The sequence below is a fragment of the Symphalangus syndactylus genome, chromosome 2, assembly GCF_028878055.3.
Source record: "Symphalangus syndactylus isolate Jambi chromosome 2, NHGRI_mSymSyn1-v2.1_pri, whole genome shotgun sequence".
NCBI classification, from domain to species: domain Eukaryota; kingdom Metazoa; phylum Chordata; class Mammalia; order Primates; family Hylobatidae; genus Symphalangus; species Symphalangus syndactylus.
This window is the reverse complement of record NC_072424.2, coordinates 95,080,700-95,096,111: the sequence shown is the minus strand read 5'-3', so window position 1 is coordinate 95,096,111 and position 15,412 is coordinate 95,080,700. Positions and strand designations below refer to the sequence as shown.

The following is a 15,412-nucleotide window of genomic DNA, read 5'->3' as shown; positions in this document are numbered from 1 at the left end:
AATTGATATGTAGACACAGGATAGGCAAGCACAATAAATAGATCAGTACACTAAAAGCTATCACGCAAAACATTTTTTAGTGTCACTTCTAGAGTTTTTCTGTTTACAATAAGGACAATGAGAATAAAGGGTGTGCAATGCAGTTCAAATTAGAACTTCCTCTGATAAAGAAGAAAAACTAAATATGCACCCTAAAATAACAGTAGAAAATGTAGCCAGAAGATTTTATGATGTGAAAAATATATACTGTTAAATTGTATAATTTATTTTATTTTAATATTTAATGTGTTGCCCTTGTTGCTGTTCTGTGACACAGGAAGATTCAGTGGTAGCTGTACTTTCTGCCTCATTCTCTTAAGACCCAAAGCTTACATTAATTGGCAGCATGAGTATATATTATGACAGTGAAACACTGTTTATTTTTCTTTTTTAGTTTCAATACTTTATATCTCAAGCAAAAATAAGAGATGGCAGTACTCCATGATAAATTTAAAAAATTTCCATTCTTATCTATAATGACACCATTCTTTAAACATCAAATGACCAGACATCCCAAGTTTCAATGTGAGATGATGGTGTCTGGTGTTACTGTTTTAATTTATTAACTAAATAGTTTGGAACTGTTAAGTATAAAATTGTGAATAATTTTTCATCTCAGCCATTCCGATTGAATATAAACTCATAGTTGTTTTCCCTCAGGGTGTAGGCCTTTTCCCTAGATCATTTCTTATGCCTTTAAAAAATTTAAGTGAAAAATACATTTTCAAAAGAAGTATTTGAACAAGGAAGAACAAACATCATAAGCTCTGTTCTCTATGTTTCTTAGCAATATCTGTCTGTCAGTGACTTATTGTCAGTTTCTGAATGTAGAGAAGAAACTGCCTGAGGTAAAAACGGGATTTCACACTCCACAAAGCAAGGTGGAATACTACTAATACAGCACCTTTAGGCAGTGCTTCTAAAGATATCAGGAAATTCCATCAAAAAGCCGGCACAATGGGAAAAAAGTCATTTGATACTAGAGGGAAAAAATCCAATCACTTATACATTGGGTATAAAAGATTATACACTGGGTAAAATACTTTTAGAAGAAGAAAACATGAAATAGGGCTGTACCGGTAAAAATAAATTTAAAAATAAATCATTTTATTTTTTTATCCCATTTCTCGATAATACCATTATTGCCAAAGGGCGAATAAAGTAGTTGCCAAAAATAAGAGCAACACTATAGTTTGAGAGCTAGCAGGAAAAGAAATGAGTTTGGGATATTCCCATCAATGATCCCAATCATACTTGTTTCTAGCAAGTGTGTGCTTAGAATTTTAAGATCCTTAATTTTTGTTTCTGAGTGAAAAGAATTTTTATTTGAAGTATTCTAAAGAAGCTTCCAAATTATAACATAAATAGAATATTTTTCTAGTTGTAAATACGGTAGAGATTAAAGTATGTACTCCAAAAATACACGTTGGTAAAAATTTCTAATTGCCTATAGATAATTTAGAGAGGTGCAAATATTGATTAGGAATAAAAAAGTTTTAATTCTTTAATTTCATTGTTGAAAGTTTAGTTTACCTTTAACCTAAATTTCTTACATGTAATCATAATGTATTTATTCATTTATACATTTTTGATAGAAAGTGGAAACAATTATGAGAGGATAGTTTGAACAAAGCTGTTGTAGCCATTTTGAAACACTTGGAGATAAGCAGAAGTAGAGCTTACTGAGTCTAAGGACAAAACAAAGGAATAGGAAATATGCTGCTGCTGCTTTTCTAGGTGAAATAACTGAATTCCAGCAAGGCAGAGCAAATTCAGATGTCTCCATTTTTGTTTTAGAGGTGCTTAGTTTCACAAGAATACATGGGAAACTCACAGAAATACTATAATTTGAGGTACATCTGACACTGTGTTCTGGAGAACTTCAGATTTTTCTCCTACTGAGTTAACTCAGTAATTTTAAAGTGAAAAATTCCAAATGAAGGGTCACATACTTTACCAAAGTAATAATTATTCTAGTAAGGTATATATATAGACACATATTCTAATAAGGTATGTGTGTGTGTGTATATATATATATATACATATACATACACACACACAATGTATGTATTTCTCTAAAGATTAAAAATTAATTCTTCGCAAAATATCTTACCATTTTCCCTAGAAAAGAAAATTTGCCTGTCTCTTAAAGTCAACTTGGATTGGCAGACTCACCTCTGCCGATGCTTGTTAGTGGCCACTCCTTGCCTGGACGTGATATTTGGAGGTCATGGCTGGAAACAAATGGGAGCTGTTTTTGGAGGCTGCATTGCCTTTTTAGGTTATGAGGGTCTCTCTGTGTTTAGGATAACATGATTGACAGCTCCATTCTAGCTCCAATTAGCACCCTATAATTTATTAGCTTCTGCTTTCAGATTATGCGTTAACTTCACAAATATTTCAACCACGGAAACAGCAGCTATCAAGTGTCTCTTTCCTGATCCAGCCCTCTGGGGCTGGAGTGAAATACAAGGAAAGAGAAGTACAGTTGGTCTGTCAAGTGAGAATAATCATTTGTGCCTGTGCCTGTCTGAGGGCATAATGTCTCTGATTTCTCTCTAGGTCTGCATCTGTGTGTGTGTGTGTGTGTGTGTGTGTGTTATATTTGTGGATAGATTCTATTTTGCAGGTACCATATTTGTATTATTAGAGTTTTATATTTATAGGCAATAAGCAAGAGTTGGTATTTAGGAAATGTGAAATTTATGTTTGCTTAACCCTGCTGCTTGCATAAATGTCACAATTTCAGTTACATACAGACAGCAATGGTAATAATGATACTGTCTTATATTTATTCTTTTATTCCAGATTTTGGAATATATAGTAAATCTTAAAAATCTAGTATGGAAAAATGAAATATACAGAGAAAACAGCTTGGCAAGCACAATAAAAATGTGAACTATTTGCAGGCAAATTGTCAACAAACTGTTGAAGCAATTTTACAAAGTGATCTTAGATTTTTCAGTTTCATTTATTTTTAAAGTATTTTCACATATCTTTCCATTTTTCTTCCATGCTTAGATGACATCCTAATGAATTACATTAATAAATTCAACGTATGGACATAGCATTTACATGAAAGCAGTTTGTTTAAGTTCTATTTATTTTTTGTCCCCTCCAACTCCAAAGTAATTGATCACTAAGTGCTTAAAAAAAGAGCTTCTTTATTTTGACTGAATGTGTGCATGCCTGCACAGAAATGCAGGCTTTTTGATTCTAAGCAAAATGAAAATTAAAGTTACCTAAAGGGTTGTTTTTCCAGATGCAGAAGGGCACAGAAAATACAGTACTTACCCAGAAAGAGTGAAAAGAGAAGTGTTCAGTCAGGATTTCTGAGTCTCAACACCCACCGTCTCCCATCCAGACCCAAATCAATCTTAAGATATTGCTAGAATTTGCCATGCATTTAAATAGAACTTCAAAGGGGAAATGAGACGGGATGGCAACTCTTTTTACACTGAAGGAATAGAACAGATAGAATTCCCTGTAGCTGGGTGACCGAATTCTCAGCCAGAGGGCAATCGGCAAAAGGATTACTTGGTGGTGGAGAGCCGTCTCTTTCCTTTTCATCACCTCTCCTTCAACCTAGGCCAAGTGCAAAGGGAAAGCTGTGGGCAAAGAGGACACTAGTGCCAATGGGGGTGATTAGAGGAGAATGTAACCTTTCTCTGAGCCCCCTGACCAGGTACAACATACGTAAAAATGTCATGTTTGCCTTTCCTCATGCCATCCCTCATTTCCTTGAATGTCCTTTTTTCAACTGCTAGAACCTTATCAAATCTGCATGGTTTGACTACTATTAGCAAGACAGGTATGAGAGTTCACATTTTTTGTGACTTGAAGTAAGCCTGAAGAATGTCAGTTGGGGCTACCATTTCTCCAAAGTTCTCTTTGATGCTCTTATTACACAGAACCAAATCATTATGGATCTAGGTCATCTTGCATTTCTACCTTAGGAAGGTGTGGAATGGAGGGAAATGCTGTGGTTCAGTGTCATACGTGCCAGGTCGCTGGAGCCTGGACAGGCTCAGCAGTCTGGACGGTCTGTTCAGGACCGCCCCAAAGGCCAATTCCAGTGAATGAGTCTCCTCACCAGCAACCTGATATTCAGGTCAGATGTAGCTTAGGAGAGAAGTTTCAGTAATCAGAACCTTGTGGGTGGGAAAATGTTCCCTGTGGGTTCTGATCACAGATCTTGTGAGTGTTAACGCAGGTGGGGTACAGGTAAACAACCTCTTCCAGTGGGGAATATGTGGAGACGGCCAGCAGAGAATGCACTGCCATGCTTTCTTCAACAGTATATTTAGTAGCAAATTCTGAAAAGCGCACTGGGACTTAATGCATTTTATTTACACTTGTATATACCAGGGATTCATGCCAGTGGAACATGGATTAAAACAATCCACAGAGAAGTCCAAAGTTAATTTTAGTTATTGCTTCAATGTCCAAACCTCAGGCTAACTCTTACACAGCTTGATTAGGTTGGGTGTGAGAATTTCAGGGTGGTGAAGGCTGTTAAATACTGAAGTGAATAAGAGAAGCAATAATAATTCCCTCCTGGAGAAGAATAGAGAGCTGTACCTGACTGAATGGTCTAAGTAGTGTCATTTGCTGGAGTTTGGACAATGTCCTATGACAGTTCCTTTGAGACTTGGGATTCTGTAAGTTCTACCAAAGCATCATCAGTCTGTGCTTCTCTGACTTTTTTCCTTTCTTTATGCATCTACTGTGGAGAAAATAAGCCCAACGTTGAAGAGCAAAGAGACAAATCAGAACTGGACAAGCAGTCATGCAGCGAAAAACAGTGCAACCCTGCACGGGGGCTACCTGGGTTTGCAGCCTGACTCTGCCACAGACGAGCTTCACGACTGGGCAAATAATTTCTCCTCTATGTGCCTGAGTTTTCTAACAGGTAAGAAGGAGAACATCATAATAAATAGCATACAGAATTGCTGTAAGGTTTAAATGAGTTAATCTATAGAGATCAGTGCCCAGTACATGATAAACAATTAACATTAGTCATGATTATGATTATTGTTATCACATGTGATGCACATAATCATAGAGTACCTTCCATCAGAGTGCAAACCACATTCCTGGAATGATCATATGTACTTCACAGGTAGCCAGATGACAGAAAGAGGGCATGGGGAACTCTGCCAAGCTCATGCTGTGAGTTAGATCCCTTAACTGCTTCCAATTCTTGAGACTTATCCAAGATAAATTATATTTGCCTCTCATGTTATAATGAAGATCAAGATTTGAACTAATATTTTTATGCGTTAACAAGGTACAAGGGCAATCTGAGCAGCACACAAAATCTCTCTACTGGGCACTTTTGTGAAACAACAGAAATAACTTTGGTATCAAGAGGAAACAAGGGGAAAAACTACCAGTTTCTTTCTTAAAAATCTTTTTTGCCTAGTGAGAGATTTGGTTTCTTAGCCTAGCTTATTAAAATATAAAATAGCCAATATTTCAAAAACACTTTTAACTAATGACTCTACTGTCTTGAGTCTAGAATTAAACATGTAACAATAATTCTTTTCTGGAAAATAATAAATCTGTACCAGGTAGTGCTTTTTGTACCATCTTTGCTTCTAACTTCTGAATGCTAACAGGCAAGCCCTTGGCCTCTGTAGGCCACAATTTTCTCATCTGTAAAACAGACAGGGGTACCTAACTTCTCATTCTCCAAGGTTGATGTGAGATGGAAACAGCTAAGAGATTCATAGCACAGCAAACATGGTGGAAACACAGAAAGATCTATCTATCTATTTATCTCTATCTATCTATCTATCATCCATCTATCTATCTATCTATCTATCATCTATCTATCTATTATCTATCTATGTAATATTACTGACATCAAATCATACTATTGTGTTATTTTATTCTACTAGAAAAAAACTAAGTTATTTACTTTTTACGAAACAACACAGTGAACTCATAGTAAATAGACATCTTTAATGTTCATCGCTTCTTCCTTATCACCTTCAGCTTTGCCCATGCACAGACCCTTTCCCCTGTCCCAACACTAAAGTGACCAGATCACAACCAGAGAGACTGAGAAAAAAATTCGAGGTAATGGAGACCTCGTGTACATTTCTTCCCCTTGTGGTGATTCCTAGTTCTTCTCCATGGAGACAGTTGGGATCGCTCCTTGCTTTTTATATCCAGAGGATACAGGGACAGAATTCGTGGGAGAGAAGGCAGAGAAGGGTTTCTTCTTTCATTGTAAAATGTTCCTTGTAAAAAATATGATATATATGCATACATATATATATAATATCTCCAGTGCAATTGCAATTGTTCTGCCAAATACTGAGAAGTGCCACCTTGGGTGATGTATTTCTGGAGTTTTAAACAGTTGTCTAACAACAGCTGCATTTTAGTAAGACTTGGGCAGGTGGCTCCAGATAAGCCACTTGCCACTCACATTCAGGCTGAGGCTTCCATGTTCACAGTCCAAAGGAAAAAAGTGTATCTTTGCGTCTGGAGTGGGCATTGTAGGGAAGGGATGGGCAGGAAGGGATCTGGAGGCTGAGAGGTGAGGAAGAAGGAATTGACTTCTCTTTACTTCTCTACCACAGTCTTAGATGCAAGTACACATACAATTTAAAATCTGACAGTAGTAGTGCTATAATCACACTACCTAATAAAATAATTCACATCAGCATAAAAAATATTCACACCAAAAAGTTTCATTTTCTTTCCCCCGTTCCAAGAAAGCTTATGATATCATATCACCTGACTCAGCAATCTCACCACAGATATTTCCAGTGATTCGGCCAAAAGTCATTAAACATAACTCAGTCTTTGGATTTGCTCTTTCAGCAGCAGGACTTATTTTTAGATGAATTTCTGTAGTTGTGGTTTTTGGTTTTCCCAATACACTGAGAAGTCTGAAGTCTCTGCCTTTCCCCATGTCCTCATCCACGGAGTGAGAGGCACAGATGCCGAGCCTCCAAGGCTGGTCAGAAGGGAAGGGGAAGGGGAAACCCTGGGTCAGCAGATCAGCTCAGGAGGGATGCACCACAGAGGGAATAACGACGAGCTGCAAACCAAGATCAGAAGCTGTTACAAACCCACTCCATTTCAGCTCTGAGTGCCATCAATTGCACTATGCAGAGACCTACAGGGAAGAAGGTGGGCGGTCTAAAACCAGTACACATCCTTGCTTTTGTCCTGAGGCTGCAAACCTGAAAATAGAGAGAAGATAAAAGAGAGAGGAGGTGGAGAGGGAGGGAAAGAGAGGGAGAGAGAGAGAGAGAGACAGAAGAAGAAGGAGCAAGAGGAGGAGGAGGAGGAGAAAAAAAGAAGAAGAAGAAGAGGAGGAGGAAGAGAAAGGGAGGGAGAAAGAAGGAATGGGGGAGGGAAGGCACAAGATATTTAAGGAAAGAAGGACAAAACACCACTGTTTTATTGTGAAAGTCACAGACTTCACCTAAAGTTGGGGGCGGGGTGGGGAGGGGGACGGTGACTGAAAGTAAAAGCAAAGCAAACAGAAAAGTCAAATCACTTGAGGAAAGGGGCAGTGGGCAGACTATAAAGCCAGTGATTGCACTTATTATATAACTATTTCTTTCATTTGCCCTAAAAATAAGAAAAGAAGGCAAAAAAGCAAACCCTTATTAGACTGTACGTTTCAAATACTTTAAGCCAAAGACTTAGAATTGTCATTTTAAAATATTCTTCAAGATTTACATTTTTAAGAGATCTATTTTATTTGGCAACTAACTTGCTACCAGGATCACATTTTTCTTTCCTTACAACTGTCACTAGGTGACAAGATCCCCCAAGCCACAGAAGATTTTAAATTGTCCTCTCAGCAGCTACTCTAGATCAGCGCTGTCCAACAGAAATACAATGGGAGCCATAAGCATAATTCGAAATATTCTAGTAGCCACAATTGGAAAAAAAGTAAAAAGAAACAAATGAAAATTAATTTTTATAATCGATATGCAATGTGTTGAAAATATTTCAACATGTAATCAATATAAAAGTATTAACGAGATGAAGCTTACATTCTTTTTCTGCACAAAGGTTTGGAAATCCAGTGTGTATTATACACTGACAGCACATCTTCATTCGGCCTCACTACGTGCCAAGTGCTCAGTAGCCGCATGTGGCTAGCGGCTACAGTATGGAACAGCGCAGAGCTAGAACTTTTCCACTAAATTTTATTATTATTATTATTATTATTATTATTATTATTATTATTTTAAAAGTCCTCTGTAACATTTACCAGCCAGGTTAGGGTAGGGTCCTACTTTCTCATCCCGCCTACACGCATGGCACAGGGCCATCTATCAGTGGAAACACGACCGTGGCATGCAGATGCTTGGGCCACAGAATTCAAGGTCTCCAAGGAGGATTAACTGGGTCTAGGCACAGCCTAGGGTCCCATACGGGGCCGAGGGGCTCCGCGGAGACCAAACTTCTTCCTCTGCTTACCTGAGTCCACGCTGAGGCCCAGACCCTGGGCCACGTCCCCCGAGGGGCTCGCGAAGGGTCCCCCGGGCCCGGCCCACGCGGCGCCCGCCGGCTCGCCCTTGCCGGAGAGCTCGCAGGGAGGACTGCCGGGCGCGGGCGCCGGGGCGGGTGCGAGGCGGGCCGGGCGCCCCGAGGCGGCTGGCATCAGCAGCGGCCCATAGCGCGGGTCGAAGTGCGGCGCGTAGACTTCGTGCACGGCGGCGGGGCGCGGGTAGGGGGCGGCCTGGGCGCCAAGGGCGCCGCCCAGGGCGTAGGGGTGATGCGGATGCGCGTGGTGCGGGTGCGCGTGGTGCCAGGGCTCGGTGGCGCCCTGGTGCAGGTGGCCATGCAGCGCGGCGGGCGAGTAGGGGTCGGCGGCGGCGAAGGGCAGCTCCGAGTGCGCGGTGGCCAGAGGGCTGCCCAGCGGCGGGGGCACCGGCGCCTGGTACGCGCTGTTCCAGAAGGAGGCGGGGAAGCTGCGCTGGCTCATCGGGAAGGAGCAGTCTGTAGGCCGGGGAGGCGGAGTGGAGGAAAGGAAGAGAGGTGCGTGTCACTGCGGCTGGACTCAGCGCCGACCTGCAGCCCCGCCTGAGAGACGAAGGCGCCGGGCGGGCACAGGGCTGGCTAGCCATGGCCAGGGCGGATGGGCAGCCCCAGCCTCTGCAGCGGCGTTTTTCTAAGGGGGCTGCAACCTGTGAAAGCGAGGTGGGGGAACTGCAAAATGGGGGCTTCCGGGAACCCCCTGAGGAGGAGGCCTGCTTCCTCCCATTTCGCAGCCCTGTCCTCAGTGCGGAAACCAAGTGGCGGGGAGAGTAGTAAGAGCGGAGAGACTCCCTCCCCGACTCAAGTCCTTGAAGCTCAAGGAGCTTCCCGCGACTCAGCGCAGACACGGTCTCCCTTTCCTAGCCTTAACCTCTCCTCAAGCTAAAGATACCTCTTCCCACTCTCCTGGTCGGCCGCCTAGTGATCGCACTACCCCCTCTCGCGTTTCAGCCTTCTTGCTCCAGAAAATGGGTCCCCCCACCTAACGTCTCTGACAGACTGAAAGTCCATCGACATATTTTGAAGTCTTGCTATTATTAGTTTTCTTTCTAGAAACCTTCTCTCAAATATTTTTCTCCAAGAATTCAAGCAAAAGAGTAAACTAGTAGCATTAAAGGGCAGCTCTATTATTTGCACAGAAGGACACGAATAGACAGGTCTTTTATCCTAAGTTTTCATTAACTTTTTGTATCAAAGCGAGGACGCCAGGGATAATAATAATTATTATTACTATTGTCAGTGTCACTGTTGGTTCCTAGCCCGTGACAGCATTTTAAGAGAACAGCGTTTAGATCAAATTTGCTGCCATTAGCAAGAAGGGAGAGAAAGACAGATATTTAATTCATGGAGCCTTTATGGAACACCTCCTCTGTGGAAGGCATCTGCACGATAAACTAGAGAATTTTAAATGATTTGAAAATGCATTCTAAGTGGTGAAGAGTCTTCCTGTTAAACATATTTAGGCAGAGAATAAAAAGCATGTTCTGTATTTAAAATGAATGTTTTTTGGATCTTGTCTAAGGGCAAGGCTTATGCAAACTGCCAGCGTCTCTTAAGGGAAAAAAGGGGGGGGAAGGTTGTAATTTCCCTCCCAAAGACAAATGAAAATTTGTTTTCATTTTTACAACAAAGTCCTCCTTTCTCAGCTTGGTACACATCAAATACAGCTTAGTGAGCCAAGTTTACTTAATGGTTCCCCCACCTTTGTCTTGTTGGTAATAAAGGGAAGTTGAGATTTCAGAATAGAAGGGAGATTTAGTTGAGTTGTCCAACAAATAATTGTCCTAGGGTAGAAAAAAGCAGTGCCTTGTGGGGGAAGGTAGAAAAATAAAAAGGGGATGTGTTTTGGGAAAACTCTTAGAGGTGTTTTGGCTGTATCTAAATTTTTGTTTCTTTGTTATTTTACTTGCTATTGAGACGCTTCTGCTTCAAGATTTCTCAAGTAATTGGAGCCTGGTGAAAGGCAAAGGTAGGTTTTAGGAGACATTCTCAAGCAGGTTTTGCTTGCATGGAGCTCTAGAACTGTTTCCTTTGGGAAAATGTTTGCAAATTGGGAAAGTGCTCTTTAAGTCCTTGGCGATGAAGTTCCTTCACTCACTGGTTTGGGAGGGTGCTGGAAACCTCACATTTTTGACACCATATTTGCATCCATTTTCTTGTTTGGAGTCTTACAGCCTTCTCTGGGGATAGTTAGGAGGGTAAGTGTTATTCTACTTTAAGAGAGCAGTAAATAGAGTGACCTCAAAGAGGTTAAGAGACTTGCCCAAGGTTATATTGCTAGGAAGTGGTGGCACCAACACACAAACCTAGGTCTTCCAATTCCAAGGATAGTGTTTTTTCCAAGGAGTTTTTTCTTATACCCATGCCCTTTACCCCTGTGTTTTCCTTACCTTTTCCAAATGCCCCTCTGCACACCTTCTCTGACACCTAATATTCTTCTCAGCTGCATGTTTTTAGGCCCCTGTAGGTGAACCCCAGGCTGAGAGGACCCTCTATGGGTCCTTCCCAGCAGGGCCCTATACTCACCTCGCCAGGGCCCAGAGCTCCTTGGTGCTTTGCTGCTGGTACAGCTGGGAGAGTAGCTGCTGGGTTGGCTCAGGGCCCTGCTGAAATGTTCATCCACCACGGAGCTGATGTCCCCCTGGAAATAAGTGAAGAGTACGCAGCGAGAGTTGATGTACTCTGCCTCTGGTGGGCGCTCTTTCTCTGGGCTGCCTTCTTCCTCTTTTATACTGGCTGGGGTTTGGCTGGAAAATGAGGAGCTGCCGCTGCCACTGCTGCTGGGGCTGGCATTGCACTCCTGGGCTTCCTGCATTTTGGAGTAATAGGCTAGTTTCTGTTCAGAGAGAGAAAGAATAGAGATATCAATTTCAAAAGCAAATTCGGTTCAGACTGATTCCCTCATCTTAATCCCTAAGGTATTTATGGGGAAACTGGCATACAGGCCTAAGCCTTGTGCTGTTAGCATAAAACTAGCAGTAGCGGGGCAACACAGGCCTCCCAACCTGCACCCAAGCAAGGGCGGGCTTCCTTAAAGGAAGATTGCTGTCCTTGGTCCCTCTGACTCCTGGAAAATTTCTCCTAAAATGTCTGGGTGAAGGTCTCAGGAGACGCCTAAGCAGCTAGGTTTGGAGCTGAGTTTGACCTCATAGCTGGGCTCAGGGCAGATGTATTTTTAAAATCAGACTCCAAGGGTAAAGGGCACCCAAGTCCAGTTAGAGCCTGACTGTTCCCTGCCTGAGAATCCAAGGCAGAAGCACAGGATACAGGATAAACATCCTCCTGATGAAATGAGGGGGCAACCCCCTACTCCTGCCGAATCCACTCCCTGCAACTAGGAATGTGTGAAGGAAAGCAACCAGGAATGTAAAGGAAGAAATGCCACAGAAAGTTTGAAATAATTACATTTAGTAATGAATTGTGTGGGGTAAAAATCTGGGGTAACATGACTGGGGAAATACGGATCATTTTGATAAATGCAAGTTGATATTTGTTTGATTACCCCACATCAGTTTTTAAACAGATCTTCTCTTTAATAAGGAAAGGCCAGTAGATTACTAGTATTTCCACCCCCATCATCTCCACCCACATTGAGGAAATGACAAAAAGGAGCAGACAGAAGAAAATTAAGATCCTGGCTGTGAGGTGGGGTAAATCGGCATGTCTGATAGTGATTTTAAAAAGCAAGTGTAGCTTCTGTGAACATTTTCTTAGAAATGAGCAATGGACTGAATGAAGCGTTAAAGCATTCTGCAGGCATAGATGTCCTTGAAGAGGCGGCCCGAGTCATACAAAAATGAACAGAGCTCTTCATGCAATAGATTGGTTCAGGGTCTGGGAGGAGAAAGGGCCAATCAGAAAACCAATCCACCTCTCTCCTCTTTGCTTGCCATAGTCCCACCCTGGGAAGAAGTACATTTCAGAAGCTGGAGCCAAAAGGTTTGAATTATTTGGGGCCAAAATGATGTAAGATTTAGCAATATCACCACTTCCTAAATGCGACCTTCCCTACAATGAGGAACTCTGGTGATTCCTAAAGTTAACACCGAGGCAAAACCAACTGCAAGTTGTGAAGTTTAAAAGAGAAGAGGAGGTAAGAAAACAAAAAGTGAACCCTATCCGGTCCATCATTAATTCATAGGGAAATTTCCGAACAGACATTCTAAATTTGCAGACAAAATTAGCAAAAGCATCCACTGGGGCATTGGGGTGTATTTCAATTTCCCCAAAGCAGGTGACCAAGCTCTCACTTTCCAACCCGGAGGGGACCCCTACGGCCTCCCAGGTGTATGATTTCATTCTTTTCCTGCACTGCTGTCCTCAGTTTCTGCTACCTCAGCTGAGGAAATGGAAGGAAAATGGTTCAAACAGACGCAGCCTGAAGAAAAGAGAAATTGGCAGAATTAAATGGAACTTGAAGTTTGCAGAACCCGGGTTGAGTGGTCTTCTTAAAGTGTTTGTTGGAAGCAGGGCTTCCCCATTCACCTACTCAGGCTGGAGAAAGGCATAAGTATTGTCCATCGAGCTCACCTCTGCCGGGTCAATCGCACTCCGGATAATGCTCCCAGAACTTCGCAAAGGAAAAATTATGAAAGTGCGCGGTGCTCTTTGAAACGAATTCGCTGGATCTGAAATTAATTGCCCTAGTCGCCAGAGAATTGAAACGGAAGAAATTATTCCTGAGATAAACTTGGCAGGGATGAGAACACCGGCCCTTGCATCTCAGAAAGAGGCTGGCCTTTGCTTTTGGTTTTGTTGTTACTTTCACCATTGGGACCAAAGTTTGGTTTTCCCTGCGTCAGCTTTGCCTGCATTTCCTGGTACCTGCACCTGGCTTGGAAGAATCTGGAGTCCGACAGACACTAAGAAGAAAATCCAGCCCGTGTCATCTTCCTCTGATTATTCCAGGGAAGACCTAGGCTCACATTAGCAGGGCTTAGCTGCTTCCAGAGAGCAAACAGGCGAGCTAAAGGGGTTAGCTAATTGCACTACCAACTGGGGGCGGCTCCGGCAATCCCCGCATGCCGGCTGCGCCCGTCCTGGTCGGACGCCCAAGACGCGCCGAGGCGCAGCAGACCTTGGCTTACAGGCCGTGCCGCCGCAAGCGGAGGGCGCGCACTCCTTCCCAAAGTCCCCTGAGGAGACACGTACCTGGTGGTAGGGGGTGTAGGCGGCTGCAAAGTAGGGCTGCGGAGGACCATAGACTTGGTACATAACATCCAGACAGCTCATGACTCTCCGCAGCGGAGACGGTTAAGTGTTTTTTCATTAACTCTCCTTCCCCGGAGCTCAGGGGTGCTGCATGGGCGGCGCTTGGACCCGCGCTCCGGAGTCATCAGGCGGAGCGAGGCCAGCGCGCTCCGCGGCTCGCAATCCCGCTGGCTCGCTACCCTCCCACTCCTGCGATTTTACTCCCGACCGCGCTCCAGGGCAGAAGCGCCTGAGCTCCCGCTAGTGGGCATTTAAAGCCCACGCCCGGCGGGCGTGCTGACGCCACTCAGGGGCTGCGGAGCGGGAGGGGGCGGTGGGGGGCGGGGACTGGGGCGCCAATGGGGAGCGAGGGACGCTTGTTGGAGGGGCAGCGAGTGTGTTTCCCGGGGCCCCCCTCTGACAAGCATGCGGCCAAGGGTGCCGGAGACTATGCGGTTCCCAGCGGATCCGAGGCTTCGCACCGCGAGTAGGAATCTCCCAGGACAAAATAGGAGAGAGAAAGAGACAGAGAAGGAGGCGGGGACGAAGGGATCCGGGCTCATACACGCAGAGAAAGAAAGTTGGAGAAAGGTCTCTTAGGAAAGCCCTTGTCTCATACTGTGGTTGAGTGGGTGCTTCCAGAAGTGCTGAGGTGGGGCAAATTCTCTGCTTTCGGTTCCTGATGATACGTGGAGAGGACGGTGCTGTCCCTTGGAATCCCCTAGGGAATCCGGGTCGTGGCAGACAGGATGTGGGAGTCCGGGTACCCCTCCAGGGCGCGGAGGAGCTCCGTCTGCGGGGAAATGGCAGTGGCTGAAACCTGTAACCGCTGTCCTCTAATCCACTTCCTTTCGCTCCCTCTAACCCGGTCTTCCCGCCGCCTGTCCCACACCCCAATTCAGCTCTCTTGGGCCGTGCCCTTCTGCCCCTCTAAAATTCGATCCTGCTCCTTTCTCTTTGATGTTCTCCACCCGAACCCGTTAGCTTCGCATAGATCGCGCCCGCCTCCGGCTGCTCCCGGTGTGAGCTGCTTTCGAGGAGTCCAGGAGGCTTTATCCGGCCTCGGATGTCTGGCTTTTCATGCTAGGGTCTCCTTGGCCGGGGTCCTTTAAAGTTTTGGCAACTTTGGGGACAAGGACTCGTTGGCGCTAAGAAGAAGCATACTAGGACTCGTACATAGAGAGGTCTTTTACTGCCTATTCAGCCGGTAATACAGCTGCGATGGTATGTTTCATTTTGGAGAGCTGGAATATATGCACTCCAACTATAAAACCTTCACTTCTTTCTCTCTCCGGCCCTCCCTGAGAGGTCTGCTGGCTTCGCCCTCCTTCCTGCGACTCTACCCATCCTTCTCAAGCCTACCCCCCACGAAGCCCTCTGGAAAGGGGGTGTAACAGTTGAGTATTCAGTTCTATAAGTTTAGGAATGCATTGAGACAAGGCTATCTCCATGGCTGGGTCAGGTGGCGGAAGGGGCATTACCGGAATAGAGGCGGGCCAGACTTGGGGGACCAAGGGAACAGGTTGGGAGCATTAAGAGTCTAGACTCGAGAAAGAGGCAGCATGGATTTCAAACCCTGGTTATTCCGCAGCTTAAATACAACAGAAAGTCATTATAGAGTCTCAGGCTATAAGACTGTGAATAAATGAACCGTTGAAGATCTATT

The 15,412-nt window shown here is 44.0% G+C and overlaps 1 protein-coding gene across 2 annotated transcripts; it reads right to left on the bottom strand.

Annotated features, from left to right (window-relative positions):
• Window positions 1-5,986: 5,986 nt before the first annotated feature.
• On the bottom strand, window positions 5,987-13,994 carry VGLL2 (vestigial like family member 2). 2 transcript variants are annotated; one of them, XM_055243848.2, is made up of 4 exons: window positions 13,708-13,994; window positions 11,083-11,392; window positions 8,497-9,018; window positions 5,987-7,096 (listed from the first exon to the last, which is right to left on the bottom strand). In XM_055243848.2, the coding sequence occupies exons 1-4, from the start codon at window positions 13,786-13,788 to the stop codon at window positions 7,056-7,058; spliced, it is 954 nt and encodes a 317-aa protein (XP_055099823.2). In that variant the 5' UTR covers window positions 13,789-13,994; the 3' UTR covers window positions 5,987-7,055. The 2 variants fall into 2 exon arrangements, with proteins under 2 accessions (XP_055099823.2, XP_055099830.1); XM_055243855.2 differs by lacking the exon at window positions 8,497-9,018.
• Between the last annotated feature and the right edge of the window lie 1,418 nt (window positions 13,995-15,412).